At 34.9% G+C, this 22,187-nt stretch overlaps 1 protein-coding gene and 2 long non-coding RNA genes across 3 annotated transcripts; all 3 read right to left on the bottom strand.

Annotated features, from left to right (window-relative positions):
• Positions 1-285: 285 nt before the first annotated feature.
• Positions 286-3,028, bottom strand: LOC115929988. The gene is made up of 3 exons (XR_004066784.1): positions 2,862-3,028; positions 1,133-1,389; positions 286-344 (listed from the first exon to the last, which is right to left on the bottom strand). It is a non-coding gene; the product is annotated as an uncharacterized LOC115929988 (long non-coding RNA).
• Positions 3,029-15,409: 12,381 nt separating this feature from the next.
• On the bottom strand, positions 15,410-19,963 carry LOC105436747. The gene is made up of 3 exons (XM_011662645.2): positions 19,641-19,963; positions 18,156-18,339; positions 15,410-17,388 (listed from the first exon to the last, which is right to left on the bottom strand). The coding sequence occupies exons 1-3, from the start codon at positions 19,753-19,755 to the stop codon at positions 17,130-17,132; spliced, it is 558 nt and encodes a 185-aa protein (XP_011660947.1). The 5' UTR covers positions 19,756-19,963; the 3' UTR covers positions 15,410-17,129.
• Positions 19,964-20,293: 330 nt separating this feature from the next.
• LOC115929682 lies at positions 20,294-21,614 on the bottom strand. Its single transcript, XR_004066670.1, has 2 exons — positions 21,166-21,614; positions 20,294-20,691 (listed from the first exon to the last, which is right to left on the bottom strand). It is a non-coding gene; the product is annotated as an uncharacterized LOC115929682 (long non-coding RNA).
• Between the last annotated feature and the right edge of the window lie 573 nt (positions 21,615-22,187).

A 22,187-nucleotide genomic window follows, 5' to 3' on the forward strand; every position in this document is an offset into this window, starting at 1 on the left:
GCCTCTGCATACACTCAATATACACGTATGAATTGAAGCATAAAGAAGATACTATTGTAAACAGCCAATACCAAGTATATAACAGAAATAAAAGAAACGTAATTTTTTGGCGCATGTTTTATGACTCTTCGTCTGTTTCTGTGAGGATGTCGCAAGCACCTACCTTTTATTTTTTTTCTTATGAGCAATCCAGGCAGACAACTCCCAGAGAGATTCGCCTTGCACTGTCGTACTTCTTGCATCTCTAAATTTGACTTCTACTGCAAGAACTATTGTTGCGTCACCGTCGGATGTCACACTACGTTGACTTTGAATGGTAGGGTTGACATTACGCACTGTCACGTCTGGTATGAATCAGGATTTAAGAAATAGATTTCATGACTTGTTTATAATGATCATGATACGAAAAAATAAGGGTAAAGGGGGGGGGGGGTGTGAGGGTGAATAAATGTAGGATGCTAAAACATTTGAGTTTGGCATGTCTGATATGAGTCACATTATTCAGTTTAATATCCCTGTTGTAAAAGAGGCGTCAATAGTGACGTAATACTGTGTCAGCACGCAATTTGCGCGGTGATTGGCGGAGCAATGTGACAGTGACATTATAATAAAGTGCGCCCATGACATTTATATGAATGTCCTTTGGCTAATTGCTTTCATCAGTTTGATTAACATCAGTAATAACGCAGTCGAAATGACGACACTAGAGCAACGGGAAAATTAGACATTTGGAAAAACACACAACACATACTTAGCACTTTGGCCAAAAAAAAGAAGGAGATGTACACATAAAAAAAGAGACGCCAATGAAAAGAAGAAAAGATAGCAGAAAATAAGCAGATATAAAGATAGAAGAACAGGAGTAAAGATGTTAGACAAGAGCGCCAGAAAAATAACGAATTTTTCGTGCTCCTCCCTCTCCCGATCAACTTGAAAACCCCAAATTTGAAACAAGTAATAGTTGAAGAATCCCGAAATCAGGCAAAATTTAGCAGTTTTAAGTGAATTTAATACTGCTTCCGGGGTTATTTAGCCCACCCAATGATGAACAATAATTCTTGTGTCCCCCCCCCCTCGTTCCCTGTTAGTCGCCTCTTCAACTTGGGCCCCCGTAGCTTGGCCTACTTCTTACCAGTACATAGTGAAGTGCAGCCAATCAACGATGTAGACCTTTTGGGGAAACTGCTAACATGGAAAGGACGATCATCGGTTGCTACTGCATTTTTTCCACGTTTAAGCTCAACACAGACGTTGGCCTCGTCGCAGTTTAAAGGCAGAGCACTGGAGGGATACACGACGTCCCGAAAGATGAATTGATCTCCTTTGATGTACCACTGCGATGCTTGATCAACATTGAGAACTTGCTCGTTGAAATCCAGCCTCGTGTTACTGAGAGAGAACAAAGTGAATGCAGAACGAATAATTTACATACTGACTGTATTACTGGTATATGAGCTGGTTGCATGCACCCACACGCTTAATTTCAGCGAGGATCACAATGATTAAGCTCGCATTTCCCATCCCAGGCTCAGGTGACACGAAACCATAAACAGTTGTACAATGATTTTTAAGATATTAAGTAATTACACTCCGTCTTATATGTCAAATAAAATCGAATATCGCACGTATAATTATTAATTTCGCTCATCCCGAAATCTAGATCTCCCTAAACCAAAATAATTGCAAAAGAACATTCTTCTATAGGGGGCGACACAATATAACCAACTACCAGAACACATCCGAAATGTAACTTCATTGAGATCCTTCCATACCCTAATAACTGATTACACACTTCCTTAAACTCAAATGATTTTGCATAACTGCGTGTGTGTGTGTGTGTGTGTGTGTGTGGTGTACGCATTTGATATTTTTTTGAATATTTTGTTACCTTGGTATTTAAAAAACTTGTATTTATGTTTTGTTTCTATTCTGCTTTATGTCCTGTTCTACTGTTCCTCAGCACTACATCCTGACCTATGGATCCTGCTGAGTATCGTCGTAGAAGTAGAAGTATAAGCACTGCTGAATTGGGCTATCCACCGATTTTGTCTATGTACATGTATAAATATTTTACTTTGTATATTTTACTATGTGTAATATTTTTATCTGAATTCGGAAATAAAAACAACAACAACAACAGTTAATAAATAATCAAATAAATGAATGACTAATATTCAAATGAATAGAGAGATAAATAATAAAAAGATGGATTCACTAATGATTTAATTAATAAAGTTTTTAATAAATTAAATAAAATAACTAAACAAATACACTTCTCCAGCAAATGCAATGGTGATAAAGCGACAATAACGACCTTCATCCCCGAGTTTGTGTCCTTATAACTCGATTCAATTCAGGTTTTGTTAATAAATAAATAAATAAAGTATCTTACAAAGTGATTGCAGACAAGATTCCATGTTCACAAAATATAATAGATAACATAATTAAATCAACGTATAAATTAAACATCAAATTCATGAATAAAGAGTTCATGAGCCTATAATACAGATTTTAGAATTAGACTTATGTATTGGATTAGGGAATACTATATAATAATAATAATAGTTAACATTTGTAATGCGCCATTTCTGTCAAAACAGACACGCCTGACGGATTTATGAGGAAATTGTAGATTGTGGGCGTATGCCTATCAAGTAATTCACGAAGGAAAGTAAAATGCCCATAGGTTTCAGATTAACATACTTCAGGACATAATTTTGCAATAATGATTATAATCAAAACGTACTTTTTAACATGAAAGCAAGGTTACCAAAGTATTTACAGTAATAAAAGACACCTTTCTTTTGGCTCAGGTTTTAAGACTCTTGTTCTGTTTCTTTAAGGATGTCGCAAGCACATACCTGTGAGTAGTGTTTACAGGAGCAATCCAGGCAGACAACTCCCAGAGAGATTCGCCGCTCACTCCTGTCTTCTTTCTGGTATCTCTAAATTTAATTTCTACCTCAAGAACTAGTGTTACGTCACCGTTTGTCGTCACATTGCCTTTACTCCGTATGGCGGGTTTGACTTTACGCACGGTCACGTCTAGAATAAATCAGGATTTAAGAGATGGATTTGATGACTAGTTTATAAGTATCATGATACGAAAAAAGAGTGGGGGGGGGGGGAATGAAAATACGTTGAAACATTTAAATTTAGCATGTCTGATATGAATGAGTCACTGTATTCATTTTTATATGCATGTTGCACAAGAGGCGCCATTAGTGACGTAATACTGCAGCAGAGCGCAATTTGCGCCTCTTTGGTGTAGGAATGTGAGAGTGACAAAATAAACATTGCGCCCATGGTATTTGATAAATAGTCTTTGGCTAATTGCTTTCACCAGTTTGATTAACCTCAGTAATAACGCAGATGAAATGACGACACGTGTGCGACGTGAAAGAAAGACGTTTGGAAAACACACAGCATAATTACGCATCACTCCGGGAATTGAAGATGACGTGACCTTGAAAAAGAGAGGCCAACGAATAGATGAGAACACAGCAGAAAAACAAGCAGATCTAGAGAAGATCACAAAGTGACAGGGATATTTTTGTATCACCATCCCCCCCCCCCTCGATCAACTTAGAAACCCCAAATTTGCAACAGTTGAAGAGTCCCTGGATCCCGGCCCCCCCCCCCCCCCCCCCCCCCCACTCAGAGGTCGGAATGACCGCATGCGTGTTGCCAAAATGTCCGGTAAAGGGGTACTTTTCGTGCAACAAAGTCCGGCCCGAGAATTGTAAAAAAAGGGGTGTATTTGACCTTTCACCCGGAGATTTCTTTAAAAAGGGGGTGTTTTTCTTTTTTCTCTCATCTCTTTGGACTCATGAGAAATTATTCCGAATTTAGGGGGGTACATTGAGCATTTTTCCTGATTTAGGGGGGTCTTCAAGGCAGGAAAAGCTCGCGAAAAGCCCGCCAAAGGGGGGTTCGGAAATGCTGGCAGTCCTCAGGTAGGGGGTGCTTTCAAAAAGAGGGTACGAGCATATGCGTACCCTAAATAACACTGAGTGGGGGGGGGGGGGGGCCGGGCCCTGGATCAGGCAATCTAGTTGGATCTATATATTGTAGTAGTGAATTTCGCGACACAATCCCACATAGGTGTGGTCATGAGAGGGCGTGTGGGGGCTATCAGAAGACTTACCGTACGGACAGGAAAGGCAGCATTCTCCTGGCCGTTTTAGGGGTTCAGCGCAGAATACCGGTCGACACGATTCAATTTGGCATGTTGTAGTGCCGTTAAAACACGTACATGTTTTACAAGGGCCTATGTCCCACACTTCGCTGTGAACAAACGGAAGTCCATGATATATACAAGGGAGCAAAATGGATCCACCGCTGCTGATTGATATAGAAGACGAATCGGATTCCTCTTCTATCGAAAAGAAAAGTCAAGGAATAAATTACAGAAATTATTTTTAGTTCTTCTTTTTCTTCGTCCTTTCGAACAAAAAAAAATCGGTTATAGTGTTCAATTCAAATCAGTTCAATAAGGGTTTAATTTTGACAATTCTATATTCAAAAGCTGAAATTCACATCATTTACAATTTCTCAGTATCATTAATATTCCATATTCCACATATTCCCCAAATTAATCAAGTTTAAGACAAATATTCACAATGATTTGAGAAGATAATGAACAGATTGAGAACATCAAAGTAATGGAAATATGTGGAGGGGTCTACTAAGAAGCTTATAGCTTGTAATATTTCGACCCCTGACTATTAAAAAAACATTGTATGGTTTAATGAAGCAAATTAACAAGAATAATAGAAAAATAAAACAACAAACACCATAATAAACACAGACGATTTATACAGATACATTTACCGTACGAGTAAAGAGAGTCAATAAAATCAGTAATAAATTTGTAAATTACATTTTACATTACAGTTTTTAAATTACATTATAGCATTATCAATTGCATTCAAAAGCATTCTTATCAAAATTATCACATGCAGTGTGTACGTTTGCGTGATGAAATAGATCTGACCATTTTTCATGGATCAAATCATTTTTTGAAATATTCTATATTATGGAGTGTTTCTGTCCTATACATTATTTATTTGTTTGAGTTGTCGGTGACCAAATTATTTCAACATGTAGCAAAGATGGGAAGATGATAAAATATTTCTGAATAAAGTAGGCCACTAATATTAATTTTTTATAAAAACGTGTTTGAAAATATATTATCGTTTAAAGTTTAAGAATGATAATGATTCTCAGGCGTTTGAACACATCACATTAAGATTTTTTTTCAGAAATACCTCATGCGTTCAGAAGCATAAATACAAAATTACATTCACTTGAGAGAACAATGCTTGCGAAATATGTTAACATCTCAATATTTGTTTATTTTGTCAATTCTTGATATAAAATGATACATGTACATGATTAAAATATATAATTTAGATATTTTTTCCAGTAAATAAAACTGGATAAAGATGGACTGAATACTGTTATTTTGAACCAACTATTAAAACAAATATACCTACCAGTGTATGAAAACAGGTGTATGAATATATTCATTTTACGATTGGGGGCTTACGGTAACACCAATTGGAAAAGGCTGTTAAAAATATTCTTTCGTCAATAGAGCCCGCTCATGGGGCATTCAGAGGAATAAAAGAAAGGAAAGGGAAGAGATGGTAGTTGAAATAATTTGTTATAAAACATTTAAAATGGAAATAGAAAAGAAAAGGAAAGGTCGGAAGGAAGGAGCATTTGAGAAGGTTGTAAGCAGATCCCACAAGTTGAAGAATGAAGAGTATTGCGTCTAGTTTTCCGAGAATACTCGCTAACCATGGAAATCTACATAGAATATCTGAATTTCAATTCGCATATGGGTTTCGGTGGTCAAGTTCCTTAAATGTCCCCTTTATGTTTTAAACAAACACATCCTAAATTCTAACACGTACACACGAGAAGGTATTTTAGATTCTATACGTTAAGATGCAGGCTGGATTAAATAATACTGCGTTGAAATAATGAGAGAAATAAATAATTGCATGATTTGCATCAGTACATCAATTTAAAAACAAGCTATCATTTGTAATATCATATTGATACCTCAATTTCATACGCTCGCTGAAAGGTTTGATTAAAGGAAAATCAAATCTAATTGCAAACTACTCTAGAAGAAAGCGACAAAATCAGAGAAGCAGCCTGATGAAAGTTTAAACGAAATTGGAGAAAAAATGAAAAAGTTAAGTATTTTGGAAGCTTTTATATTACTATTAGTATAAGCTCTTCAAATTTGGTGCAACAGTAATTTTTCAAATACACAAAATGAATAAACAAAATATAAAAGATCGTTATTTATTTTTAGAGAACCCGTAGTAGTAATTATGGTATCCGTAATATATTACGAGTAGTGCTTCAAGAGAGAAGGTGATTAGAAGAAAAAATATATATTATAGTTTTGTACACCATAAACGGGAGAGTTATCCGCGACTAAGTCAAAACCCAGTGATCAAATTGCGAATTTTAGATTCGCATATATTGTGTGATTTTCATATTTCAAACAGTAATAACTTTCATTATTGTTGATCCGATTTAAAGGGACTTGGTAACATTGTTAAAATGAGAGATAGTGGTGCTAGGTTAGTGACTTCAATGCTAGATGTACAATTAAAGATAATCTGAAAATTTGAGTGAAAACGGACCATTATTCATGGTACAAATAGGGAAAAACTGATTTGATCAATTCCTTAATTCTCCCAACTATATTATTACAATTTAATTACATTTTAGGTGAATGGAAATCGTCACAAAGCAATAAAATGGCTCTACATTCCACTCCAGACATTCAAGTGTTGACACATTTTTTATAGCCTGTTTTATGTCTTTTTTCATGGAAAAGCGGTTGGGAAAATTCAAAAATGGTTGGGAGAATTTACTGTTAATCACTGTTAGAGGATGTCATACATCGACCTTTAAAAAAAACAAAATTGATATCTTCGTGGTTTGAGAATTTTGTCAGGATTTTTTTGCATGTCAGAGGGTTAGTACAGGAGAAGGAATATAGTAAGTAACATGATATTCAAAACTTTTTTTTTCATTAACCTTTAACAATGTTAGCAAGTCACTTTAAGTCAAACTTCTGCCATTCTGTTTGTCTTATTTCCCGTCATTCATACGATGGTTGATTCGATTGAACGGAATGTCAGCCATTGATGTGCGGGATGTATGCATTTAGAAAGAAAAATGTTGCTTGAGAGTTGGGCATTCATCTAAAACGGAGTGAATAACGCAAAAGCTTTTAATTTACCCGATTGGTCGGTCACAAAGTCGAGAAATCCTTTGTCCAACTATTTCTAGGGTGTCGGTGTTAAATAGCTACTGCAGAATTGTACATTTGTAAACTCTTTTGACTAAAATCTCGCTAATGAGATGGCTGTCAAGGTTTTCTTATATTATTAATATTCCATCGATTCAACATCAAGAGTTTTGGTAATGAAAAATTGATTGTTTTATGTTGTGTTTTTACCTGTTTGCTAAGAAAGCATGTGTATGCTTGTAAGTAAGTCATCGGGACCGACGCCCCTAAGTCCCCTTAAAGCGGGACTGCACTACTTGTAGCTTCATCCACCCTCTATAAAGCAAATAATGCCTAAGCGGTACCCGTTGGTCCCCCATGATCCCCTTTTTCTTATGTTAATTGAGAGCTGATTTGATGAGATAAACACCTGTCAGTGACCATGCATGGAGGTCTAATCCCTCCTGGCCAAACTAGTGCAGAAAGGCTTTAAAGCATCTATACGGGACTTGCTAATGAGCATTCCATACCGTACCAAAGGGCACTTGCTCAGTGACTTGGCTTCGAACCTTAGACCTCCCGGTTACGTGACCACTGCTCTACCACTTAGCCATCACCACTCCACGAGGTTAAGTAATGAAGGTAATATCTGAAGTAGATATCGATGAACGATGAATTAAATAGCACTGTGTTCTAATAACCATGACGAGTATACTAGCTGTATAATATAGTAATGAAAGACTTACCTTGGGAAGAGGCATGATGCACCACGAGCATCAGACTTCCAAATACAAAACAGGCAAGGTACCAAGAACGATACATCGTCATTTGGAGTGTTGTGACAACAATTGATTTAAGCTTAGAGAGACTAAAGGTGTAAATAGATATATCGCCTGCTTTTATATTTATACAGTTTCCTTCATCAACTGTTTTCCCCTGAATACCTTTTTAGAACAATGACCAAAAATGGATATGATAGCTTAAAGGCTTAATCCAGGCATAAAGAGACTTACAATGAAGGTACAAGTCATGAATAAGATTAAAATAAAAAACTGTTAAAGAAGGTCACTTTTAATAATCGTGAACAATATGGGCAATTTTACTACCCTCTTATGATGTATATAGAGATCGGTTTATGATCATGTAATAGTGTTATTGTCATATTTGAACATTTCAACACTTGGTTCGAAAGGCTATTGACATTGCAAAAGATTGGTTTTTGAAAGGCTTTCCGATAGTTTTGAGCTTTAAATGTTTATTCTCTAGCAAGTATTCTGTTGTTGTTCTTGTTGTTGTTTGTGTAGTCCGTGATCGTATCTTTTGAAGATACATGTACTACATTATCTTACAATGCCGATGCAGTCTATTTACACATACAGCGGACGATAAATGGCGTAAAATACCTTTAATATTATACTCTTATAGGGCAAATTAATCAATAACTCAAGGAAATTGGCACCTCGTTGTCCGGATGTTCCTTGTGGATTTTGAAGCAGGTGTATGTTCCTATATATAAGGAAATATTCTTTTCTGATGTTTTCACAAGTTTTCTTCCATTGTTTGTTTAACCTGAACTATTACTCATTTACATAAATGCCGACAAACTTTTTGAACCACATAAATCTCTCCATTCTCTTCATCTATGATCATTATTTCTTTATTGCAAAGAAAACTTTTAGATGGATTTTAAATACAAGTCTGCTTTAATACTATTTTTCTCCTCTCCCTATGAGTCTAACATAAACTATCAATCTCTGTTTTCTACATGTTGTTGTCATATGAAACTATAGTTTGTACAATAATCTGCGGTTGAAAAGCGTCAGTTTCTTTTATATTTATAATTACCATTTACTTATGTATGGTATTGCTTTTAATTTCTTATGTATTTCATTATGTGAATAAAAAAAAACATTCACCTGCTTTCATCGAATTGCATACATTAAATGATTGATAGGTAGGACTAGGATAACATGTATGGCTCGTCCTACCTAACAACACGTAATATATGAAATTTGATTCATTAAAATTGAAATACAGTTATTCGTACCAGGTGAAATAAATGATTTTTAACGAGACACTTAAGAAAGATTTGTACATTTAATTTGATTACATTACAAAAATGGCCTATTGTCAGAACGAAAATGGCATGAATAAGTCGTTGCTCTCTTTGGGTAGAGGTTTGACATACTTTTAAATCATAAAGATTTATAGACAACTGCTGTATTCATTTAATTTTTAAATAAATGGGTTACAATTGTTCCCCGGTTATAGATTTGTCACCAAATTGTCAACTATGATTCTCCATCATTGAAAAGGTATTTTTATTGAATTAAATGTAATTCCAACTAGTGCTTGGTGCATGATACAAGTACAAGTCTGCCTGGTACGTCACATCATGAAGAAAATGGCTGCGCCAATGTCATTTTAATGAATTACATAATGCCAGGTATATTTTAATTTATATAACTCTTGAACACTTCCGTAAGGAATATTGTACCCATATCCTCCTTGATTGTACATCAATAGGCACGTAAAAGCTCATCTTCCAGTATACCTACACTTATTCGTTTAGGTGACCATGTCTTTAAATTATCACAATATTGCATTTTAAATTGTGTTTTACAAATTGGTCTATATTTTGATCTCCCATGAGTCTGAGAAGAGAACCTGGTTTTGGTTTAAATGTTACAAAGTTCTTATATACTTGAAAAGAAGACTTGTTAAAAAAACATTTCATAGCAGAATTCAGAGCGAGTCCAAGGTTTTTGACTTTATTTTATTTTGTATTGGATTGATTTTCTTCTGAATTCCATATAATATATAGAAAATTCGGTATCAACTTAACAAAGATAAAATATTAATTAGTACACTTTGACAATCAAACATGGATATGCAAACAAACATTATAATCATTAAGAATAAAATGAGAGGATAAATTGTCAAATTATCATATTTTATCTAACCCTATAACATGATTTGCAGAAGAAGCATTGTAATTGTAAGCAAGCTGCTTGAAAATATGACAGCCCGAAACCAATCTAATGAAATAAATGAACAAATTTAAATAGCACAGTTAACATATGATTGAAAGCATATGTAATACATACAGATAATGATGACCATTCCAACTGAGTCCTAAAAACGAAGAAGTAAACAAACATCATGTTAAGTTTACTCTATGTATTGGATATAAATCACAGTTTTACCCATTATTTATTCAACTTTCAAACAACACTTCAATGTAATTCTAATAAACAGCGTATTTTTTTATGTTAGATGATGCATTTATTCATATCTCCTTAAACCTCTTCGGGATTTTTTTGTTGTTGTTGTTAGAAACGAACTTTATAGTTGTGTATTGCGAATTTCATATCTATTGAATTCAGTTCAAAGGAAAAAAAGTAGAGCGATATAAAAGACTATTTATTTTGTTCATTTTTTACCTTTCTATAATATCTCCTGATAATGATAAATTGGAAGATTTTATTACGAGCCTGAAAAACACTAAAGAGTTACGAAGACAACTTAGTAGCCTATAAAGTATTAAAGATAGATAGGAGGCAAGAGGGAGAGGGGAGAATATACATGTGTGTTTTTGTGTGTGCGTGTTTGTGAGGGAGTGAGAGTGAGAGAGAGAGAGAAAGAAGAGAGTGAATGAGTGAGGCCATGACTCATGAGTCGACATGAGGAAACATTTTTGCCAAGTCAGACAAGGAAGGAAAATTAATCAGACTTTTTGATGCAGACGAAATTTACCCGTACACCGTAACAATCCCAGTTGCGTCAGAACAGGTGCCTACTCCAGGTTTTTGGCGGAATGAAGACACACTTATTTTCTGCACCGTTGTCTAGGTAACCGGTCTTCCAGGCTTCATAATCGAATCAGATTTATCAGTTCATCTGTAGGACGAGCCAGATCGCTGGAGACCAATCCACGTTCCCTGTCATGAAGATGATGGGACTATACTGGATGAGACCACCTGCACTATAAAATATTAATTTTGGACATCTCGCTATACAAATGACTGAAAGTATACACAAATTATAGATTCCGGTACCTTCATACCCGAATATGAGGACTTGCAGGCATCACCTTGCACAGGATTATCCTCTTCCTGAACAGCGAGTTTAGCCAAAGGAAAAAGACACTCTCTTCGTTGGATTTTGTTTAGATAAAATGGATAATTTTCAATGGATATATATTCGGGTACTCTACTGCTAAAACAGGCCCGAAATCATCCCGATTCTAAAATCTGCGACAGAGCGAAGCGAGCGAGGAAATAAGACACTGTATTGTCTATAAATCACCTTAATACGCCCGAATATACCTGTCTTTGAGCACCTGGCTGACTAAATATGAGGTCACCCAAATATTAGAACTTTAAAAATCTCTGGCTGCATCCCTAGCGATGAATTGTAGCATCTCATGGTGCCAAGGAACACCCGTAGAAAAAGGCTGATCCAAGGCATTTCAACTTGGCGTCCCATATGCGTTACCAAGAAAATTAGATCTTAAAGGGAAAGTCCACTCCAAAAATGACTTACTTTCAATAGAAGCAGAAAAATCAGACAAACCAATAAAAAAAAATTGAGCAAAATCGGATATCTAATAAGAATGTTATGAATATTTTAAAAATTCTGTAAAACTATGGAACAATGAAAATCACAAGACAAATTGGAAATTCACTTTTTAAATGTACACTTCAGCCTAATGGCTGCAACACGGATCATTATGTTTCAGAATGGGTACAAATTCGTTAATCAACTTTACTGGCGGATTTTAATTCTTTTTTTAATCAGGTGCTCTAACATCCTTAACATCATCAACACAATTGTCTCTTTCGTCTCCCAGTTTAACGGTAAAGTTTTAATATTTTACATTAACTGAAGGATTTTTCGGAACTCTCCCTGACTTAGCTTCGGCTAAACGAATGTTTCATTTGTGCAAGGAAGTGGTGTACATTTCCCCGTTTTGCATAAATGAATAAATGTAGGAATGATACGTGATGAATTATCTTTTTAGCCTAATATTGATGATGTGCAAGGCCAAAGTGACTACGGTAACTACAAGTATTTACCAATCAACTAAGTGGAAAACACCATTATAAAACATGTCACACTTGATCCAATGCGCTAACCTCGAATTATGAAAGTCATTGAAACGAAACAGCCTGTTGTTATTCGTAACATGTCAAATTGTATTGAACAAAATGAAAAGGGGAATACAATGATGTAGTATTTAGAAATGAATTAATGATTATGTAATAATGTCATTGCCCTGTTTGAAATTTTCGAAATTTGGCACGAAAGGCTATTGAAATGGGTATTTCGTTGTCCGGATGTTCCTGTGGTTTTTGGAACAGGTGTATGTTCCTAATTTAAGGAAGAATGATTTTCTCATGTTTTTACAAGTTTTCTTCTATTGTTGGTTTAACCTGAAATATTCCTTGTTTACACAAATGAAAAAATTCACTTTATTGTTCTTTCTATATCTCATCCATTTTTCTCCGACTTCTTCATTCCTTCCCTCTATTTTACCAACTCTCTCACCAATAAATCCTTCGAATCTCTTTTCAAATTCTCTTCATCTATTAGTTAGATCTTAGGTACAATCAAAACTTAATGTTGGATTTTAAATAAAAACCTTAAATCTAAGATCTAAAATCTTGCAGGTCATATTTTGCTTCTAGTGCTTCTCCCTATATTTTATTAAAAGTACTATGTCCCATTTGCAGGCCTAAAAAGGGAAAAGGTTAAATTCCAATGGCATTTGAAAGATAATACTGATTTAGAACTTCCGTTAAAACGAAAGGGCTGGAAATGTCTTTTGGTGGAAAAATAACGACGATTTGTTGTCAAATCGACCTAAGGGATTGGTATCACTTATGTAAATAGTCTGATCTTCAGATTCTCCTACGGAAAAGTCATATGTTTTGTGCAGAGCAAAGATTCAATCAGTTTGATTTTGGCCATTACAAGAATTGGGTTATTAATATAGATAAATGCTGCATGTACTTGTTACAGCTCATTTTACGTAGTTTATTACCAAAGTAAAAAAAGAAGTCAGTCAGTCACTCAATAATGTCTGACAGTGAAGTCTATGAAGTAAACGGGTTTCCTTGCATAGTTTGACGACTGGGACTGATGTTGGCTGCAAAAGAGACATAGTACCTTTAAGCACCAATCTTTTCCCCTTTCTTTTAAATTGCTTATTCATTATTTTTCATCTACCTCGTCCCCCGTTCATTTTATTCAGATATTTCAATATAAGCGGATATCCAAAGACAGAAATGAGGGGTTTGAAATCAGCTTAAAGTTTAAACTGGACAATTTCACTACATTTATTGTTTTGCATATATAATTTTGTTTGGATTATTTAATAATGTCACTGTGACGTTTGAACTGTTCAATATTCTGCACATATATAAGGCTATTGAAATTGCCAGAGTTCGGATTTTGAAAGTCTTCGCGATCGTTTTGAGCTTTACATGTTATTAACTAGTAAAGTATCATGTTTTTGTTGTTGTTTTAGTCCATAAGCGTAACATTTGAAGTTACATGCATTATATTATCTTACAAGCAGTCTATGTACATTTCCAGCGGACGATAAATGGCGCTTAATATACAATAGTTGCACACGAAAATACCTTTAACATTGTTCTATTATGGGGAAATGAAACAATAAACCAAGGAAATGGGTACTTTGTTCTTCGGATGTTTCTGTCCTTTTTGGAGCAAGTGACTGTTCTTATATTGAAGGAAAAATAAGTATTCCTCGTTTTCATAAATGACGAAATTTCTCTTCGACGTTCTTGTTATGTCTCATCCACTCTTCTCCGATCTTTTCTTTCCTTTCGTCTTTTTCACGAACTCTCTCACCCTCAAAATCTCTCCATTCTCTTTCCAATTCTCTCCATCTATTATAATTATTTCTTTATCGCAACTAAAACTAAAGGTTGGATTCCAAATAAACATCTGAAATCTAAGATCTAAAATCTCTCAGGTCACAATTTGCTTTCATTTTGACTCCCTATGTCTTTCTACTTTATTAATCACCAATCTTTTCCCACTCTCTTATGCTCACTAATCGTTCTCCTCCCCCTATACGAGTCAAACAAAACTCTTAATCTCTTGCGAAATCTTTGTCAATAACCTCATCTCTCTGTCATTTTATTCAGATATGTCATAATGCTTTACATTGATATAAAACGTAATTTTGATGAAATAGATTTATCTTGGTTAAAATAAAGGCGATATTGGTATAGATAAACTACAAGATATAATAAACAAACCATGTTAACAAAAATACCTAAACACCTCAAGGATATAGTTTTTGCAATACCAATATAATTTTGTTGAAAGATATTCAAAAGATTGATATAACAAGTCATTTAAACTCCAATATCTCCTAAGGAATATTGTGCACTACTCTTACCTTCGTAGTTTTATATCGTGAAATATTATATAAAAAATATACTATTTGAACATCTTATACTCTACAATAAAATATAGGTCTCTTAAAATCGATTAACAGAAAATAAAAGCAGGCTTTTTACAGTGAAAAGAACTGTCTTTGGAAATATGAATAAAATAAATAAAAATAAACATAGGTAGTACGTTAAAGCATGGACCTATTACGGATGGACATTCAACGTGATTCTTTCTTTGAGGCAATCATAGTCGCCGCCTTCTGATTATGTGCATCTTAATGAGAACATTCAGCTGTTCTAACAATTACGACTGCGTAAGCATTTTTGGTCATTGACAAAGGAGCAGTTTCCCTCTCTTGGGTTTTGTTTGGATGGTGTGCTCTGTAAGAGTGTGTCTTAAATAAAAGCATCCTTAATGGGGAGCAGCAAAGTTGAAAAGCAGACGATTTTGGTGATATGAAATGTATTATTACTGATTCGCAAACTTTCGCTCACACCCATGACCTTATAAAGCAATTAGAGGGCCATGATCTTTATAAGCTCTATGCGTTGTAATTCTGGAATATTATTAGGAAATTGGGGAAAATGGGATTTTAAATCACAAACAATCAAAACATAATCTACCTGGTAATATCAACATGTTTTTCAAAAATAGAACACAGTACATGGAACAACAATTTCCAATTATTAGCCAGAACTGCACATCGATTTCCCATGATTTAAGCTATTTATTATCTTCTGCGCATGTATATTAACATGTTTAAAATCACTATCTTGATTCTGACCCGGCTTATTGGCGGCTACCCTCATGAGATCAAAGCGAAGAAACATGTACGAAATGTTATTGAGACGACATTGACGAAGAAAATCACAATGAATTCGTTAAGAAAACGATGAATGTCCATTCGTAATAGGTCCATGGTTAAAGCAGGAAGCTTTAATGGTTAAAGGAAACCTATCCCCGGGAAATAACTTAAGGTATTCTGATATATTGATTGTAGTCCTGCCTACTAATCTACAAGATTCCCAACCAAAGTGTATGCGAGAAGTATAAACTTAGCAAAATGCAAAGTTTCTCAGCACGACATGGGCATCTCCCTTTTTTTTTAATAACATGACGTACGATGCGAAGTCGTTCATCAATGTATTATATTCACATTTTGTGCATATTTTCAATCAAAGGTTGTAATTGACAACTTGAAAACTTGCCCCACGTTTGCCCGACATAGCAATAAATAATATAGGCCGACTGTATTCCGAGATTTTAAGTTCATTCATTATTAATTCCAAGTTAATGGAATTAGTCGTCACTATAAATCTCAAGGAAAGAAATATCCTACATCCATACGACGAAACCTAAAATATAAGCTACCAACTATTTTTTTTTTTAAAGTTGTTTAAAAAGTTGTGAGGAATAAAAAGGAAATAAACTTTCTTCTACTTTTAGTATTTGTTTTTACACTTCTTCAGACGTATACAACGCATGCGCAAGACGGATATGTATTATTAAAGGTAATATCGATATCAAACCCAATTATGATAATATAAGTGATGAAACAAGTTTAAAAAGCCTCTTACAAGCACACACCAACAAATTATTATCGGCCTTTGAATCTTCTATTTTTTTTTCTCCCTTCACTTGGGGAGGGTGAGGGGCACGTGTCCCCGGTGCCCACTGAATTAACCATTGGCTCTTATGAACGATTTAAATGACCAAATGCGAGTTTAATTAAACCTATCTTGTTGACATGTTTACTCTTACTATATTGAGTTTATCATGACTTGAAAAAGTGTCCTAGGCAATAAGCAGTTTTGGGATATAATCTGCGCATTGGCATATGAATGTAATTTTTACCAAAAATGTTAAACCCATTGATTAAAGTTTTGTATTTATCAAACGTTTATGCACCGACGGCAATTTCTTTGGAACACTGTTGGAATTATTATTCTCAATACAGCAAACATCAGGTATTAATGATGTACATTTATGACTTTGACAGTGATTATACTAACATGCACGAAAGGATTACTCCATTTGTAAAAGATCTATAGAAATTTGGAGTAATCTCATGTAATACAAACTACGAACTGGTCTATTTTGTGGAGTGGCTTCGTTTTCAATACAATTATTTTCTAAAGAAATAAATGACACAGAAATCCTTCTGTAAAATTACTATAAAATTCGATAGAATTTTTGTGTCGAAATCATTTGGTAGACATCACAATCTGTCGGGGTTTCGAATTTCTTCCGCAAAAAGTGTAGAAATTTAATGCAAGAACCCTAAGCCTCCTCACCAAATTATAATATAGAACCGCTCATGCCCTTATACACAATGTTTACACTAATAGTATGGTGAGGTCCGACTATTTAACCCACCCTTTAAGCCTTGTAACCTCCCCCTTCCCTGCCAGTATCCCCTTCAACCCGGGCCTCTGACCTACTTCCTACCAGTACATAGTGAAATGCAGCCAACCAACGGTGTAGAGCTTTGTGGGTAACTGCTAAAACGGAAAGGACGTGTTGTTACTGCATTTCTTCCGCGTTTAAGCTCAACACAGACCTTGGCCTCATCGCAGTTAAAAGTGGGAGCAACGAACGGATACACGACGTCCCGAAAGATGAATTGATCTCCTTCGATGTAGCTCTGCGATGCTTGATCAACATTGAGAACTTGCTCAGTGTAACCTACCGTGTGACTGAAAGTGACCAAAGTGAATGCAAAATGAACAGTTCACATATTGACTTGTATTATCGAGTGACTTCAAGCTATCAACAATTAATAAATAAACAAATAAATTAATTTATAATATATAAATGAATAGATGAATAAATAGATGATTTAACCAGTGATTTAATCAATAAAGATATTAATGAATTCAATAAATAAACTAACTAAATAAATAATCACCTTCATTTCCGAATATACTGTCCTTATAACTCGATTCAATTCGGGTTTCATTAATGAAACCCTTTTTGTTAAAGTATGATACATGATTGTAGTCCAAATAGTTAAAATACCATGTTTACAATACAGAATGGATAACATAAATAGATATTGGTAAACAATGAACTTCAAATTCATGAATAAAGTGTTGATGAGCCAATCAAATAGATAATAGAATATAGGTGAATATTTAAGAATAATAATGATAATAAAATTAATAATAATAGTGAGCAGTTGTGCGGAAACTGTTTAATTGTGAGCGTACGTCTATCAAGTAATTCAAGAAGAAAAGCACAATACATAAAAGTTTAAATTTAACATACTTCAGGACATAATTTTGCAATAATATATTTAAAACATCATTTTGAAAATGAAAGCAAAGTTCCATACGCATAGTATACGGGTATGTTGTTGCTAATAGACAATAAAAGGCAAATTACATTAATTTAAAAAAAAAAGAATTTGGCGCAGGTTCTATGACTCTTTATCTGTTTCTGTAAGAATGTCGCAAGCACATACCTGTGAGTAGGAGTTACAGGAGCAATCCAGGCAGACAACTGCCAGAGAGATTCGCCTATCACTCCTGTCGAACTTCTGGTATATCTAAATGTGACGTCTACCGCAAGAACCAGTGTTGTGTCACCGTTAGTCGTCACGTTGCGTTTACTTTGTATGGTGGGTTTGACTTTACGCACGGTCACGTCTGGTATAAATCAGGATTTAAGAAATAGATTTGATGAATAGTTTATTACTATCATGATACGAAAAAAGAGGGGGGGGGGAATAAAAACACGTTGGATGCTGAACATTTGAGTTTGGCATGTCTGATATGAATGAGTCACAGTATTCAGTCTTATATGCCTATTGCAGAAGAGGCGTCATTAGGGACTTTTAGATTCGCACGAAGACAATAGGGATTGCTACGATCGACGTCCTTTTAAAGGTACTATGTCCTATTTGCAGGTCAAACAAATGAAAAGGTTAAATTCCAACTGCATTCGAAAGATAATACTAATTTAGAACATCCCTAAAAAAAAGGGGGGGAAGCTTGCAAATGTCTTTAAGTGGGTAAACAACGACGATTAGTTGTCGAATCGACTTAAGAGCTAGAGAGCCAGTAAGTAATAGTCTGATTTTCAGACATTGTACCGAATGGTCGTACGTTTTATGCTGCGCAAAAATTCAATCAGTTTAATTTTGGCCATTACAAGAAGTGGGTCATTGATGTAGACACATGCTCATCTACTCTTTACAGCTCATTTTATGTATGTTATTACCAAAGGAGAAAAAAGGTAAACAGCCACTCAATAGTGTCTGACAGTGAAGTCTAGCAAGTAAACGGGTTTCCTTGCATAATTTGAATATTAGGACACTGCTAACGTTTAAATTTCACAGATAGGACATACATGACATATTCATTAATTCATAATTCCTGCAAAGTTTTATAGAATTTGATGTTGGCTGCAAAAGGAACATAATATCTTTAATGCACTGCCTGAATGGACGTCACATGTATCAGTCCACGCAAATCTAAAAGTCCCTTATTAGTGACGTAATACTGCGTTAGCGCGCAATTTGCGTGGTTTTGGGATAAGCAACGTGAGACTGACAAAATAAACAGAACGTCCATGGCATTTAATAAATAGTCTTTGGCAAATTGCTTTCACCAGTTTAGTAACCATAGTAATAACGCAGTTGGAATGACGACACGTGTGCGACGGGAAGGTTAGACATTTAGAAAATAAGCAGATATAAAGAGGGGAAAAAAACAAAGAGCTAGATAAGAACGCGAAGGGAAATATTTTCGTGTCCCCCCCCCCCCCCTCCCGATCACCTTCGAAACCCTTTATTTGTAACACATTAATAGTTGAAGAGTCCCGGAATCAGGCAATCTAGAAATTAAAGTAAATTAAATCCTGCTTCCCTTGATTTGTGGGTTTGTTTTATGTAGGTGTGGTCCTATAAGAGGGTGGGTGGGGGTGGGGATGCTATCAGGAGACTTACCGTACGGGCAGATATAGCAACAGTCTCCTGGCGGTCTAACGGGTTCAACGCAGGAATTCCCCTTACATCTTTCAACCACGCAACTAATAGTGCCGTTTGTACACGTGCAGGTCATGCATTCGTGTACGTCCCACACTTAGGAGTGAAGATACGGCACTCCAAGATAATAACAAGTTGAAAGGAGTCCTGAAGAAAAGCTGCTCTCTGAAAAAGAATCTGAATTGGAAACCGCATCGAAATGCATATAAATCATGAGAACTATCACATTATGGTAATCATATAGGGAGGGGTTGTTTTCAACGTTCAACGTTTTATTTGTATAAGCTGAGCAAGTTTTAATTGTCTAATCTATATTGTCTATTCCAATAATTAGAGTACTTTACCACAATTCATTTAAATGTAAAAAAAAAATAGGAAGAAAAACAGGAAGAAATTGTGAAAGTTCACTGTAAATAGATGCACTTTAGCAATACGAACTTTCTACTTTGCGAAACAATTTTTGTAGCCGTATACAAAATATAATTATAATAGAAATGTTGAAATTAAATTATAAAAAACTGATGTTACACAGGCCTTATATGCCTGCGCCGGTTCAATTAATTAAGATTAGTAAACACGGAGATCCATTAAAATACATCAGTCTGAAACATATATTTTGTGCCAATGATAATTCCAAAGAGGTATTTATTAATATTCAGTGTCAAAGGTACACCGATAATAAATTCCCAGTGTGACAACTGGCATTTCGATTTCAAACAAACAATTCTTACAAAAACAGCTACATGCAAAGCTTTACAATATGTTGTACAGGTATACAATAAATGATAGAAAAGGAGCAAAGTAAACTACACCGTACATTAGAAAAAACATCAAAGAATAGAAGAAAAGAATAGATGTTCATATAAAGCGCAAATGATAAACCACGAGTCGTTCGTCAATAAGCACTAAATACATCGATCAGGCGGAGAGCGTTGCCTGAACAACGACAGCAGTCCCAACTCTTGTCCCGAGGGAAATGGAACTGGAACCATGGTGGAACCATGGTGGAACTCTGTTAAGAAACAAAATCAAGGCAGGTCTTAAAAAGCTGCGACATAGTAACTTCTGGGGGAAGTTACATCACACGTCTATCTGCCTTGAAGTCTAAACTTGCTCTCCTACTTAATCAATAATAATTCTTCTTTATATGGAACACAGTAATTCAACAAGAGTATTTATCGTCTCACAATTAGTTATTGGCTATCACTAAACTATCTAATCAAAAGTATTGTACAATGACTGAAATATCTATAAATAGGTCTGGCTTGTGAAAAGTAGTATCTTAATTCATACTTAGTCACAACCATCTTGTATCAAAGTTAATGGATAAACACATGAAAATATAACAATGGTTTTCCAACGTAAGGAGAATCACACTAAACAATATCATACAATTAATTCAAATTGCATTAGGAACTTGTGATATCTCTATAATTTACTAGAATAGAACATGAATATACTTTTAGGAAGGTGGGTGTTCGCTTACCTGTTAAGAAACAAAATCAAGGCAGGTCTTAAAAAGCTGCGACATAGTAACTTCTGGGGGAAGTTACATCACACGTCTATCTGCCTTGAAGTCTAAACTTGCTCTCAACGAGAAAGCCAATCTTTCTTCCAAACCAGGCAAACAACCCCACTATTCCCTATCCCCAAGACAAAGGGGTACCAGTAAGTGTATCCACTGGTCATTCATGATTTATGTACTCTACGAATAAAGGAAGTGGTCTGGGTTTAAGACATAAACAAGGCCTATAGAATAGGGGTCCTTTTGTTTCCATCTCTTTGTTTCACCAGTAGCATATACCAGAGAGGTGATCTTAATAGAAACATAGTTTAAAGGTACACTTTAAATAGGGGTTCAACAATTTAAAGTAATATAAGCTTATTCAAAAATAGAAAATAGGTTTACTCAAAAAAATAGAATATACCTTAATAAACAGGGTCTGACACTGATAAAACACTTTCAAGGAATGTAATTAATAGATATGTAGAAGAAGAAGGAATATCCCAATAAGCGTTAGATTGATAGCGTAATAGCCTGGGAAGGGGTGGATGATTAAAAGAATAACAAAAACTAATGATGGTGATGATTATGATGATAATGATAATAATGATGTAAATTATAATGGTGATGAAAATTTAAATATATTGATGTAAATATTTCTGACACAGACAAAGTATTAAAGAATACGGGAGTTATAACATATAGTGATGGATGTTTATAGAAATCTGGAAAAAAATATTGAATATTTACTCAGCACTGGGAAAAGATGGAACAATGTAATATCACAGAAGTGCTTTCTTCTTATTGAATTCAAATGAATTTAAGATTTTCCATGCTTTTATTGGGTCAGGGAGTGCATTCCATAGATCTGGACCATGTCTAATTGATTTATGCAGGATCAATAATTTAGGATTTATCAAATGAAAGTTTTATGAATTTCGAGTAGGGTAAGAATGGGATAGTGTTAATTAATATTACAAAATTCTTAGATGAATCAGGAAACA

The sequence above is a fragment of the Strongylocentrotus purpuratus genome, unplaced genomic scaffold, assembly GCF_000002235.5.
Source record: "Strongylocentrotus purpuratus isolate Spur 01 unplaced genomic scaffold, Spur_5.0 spur5_contig_861, whole genome shotgun sequence".
In the NCBI taxonomy this organism is placed as follows: Eukaryota; Metazoa; Echinodermata; class Echinoidea; order Camarodonta; family Strongylocentrotidae; genus Strongylocentrotus; species Strongylocentrotus purpuratus.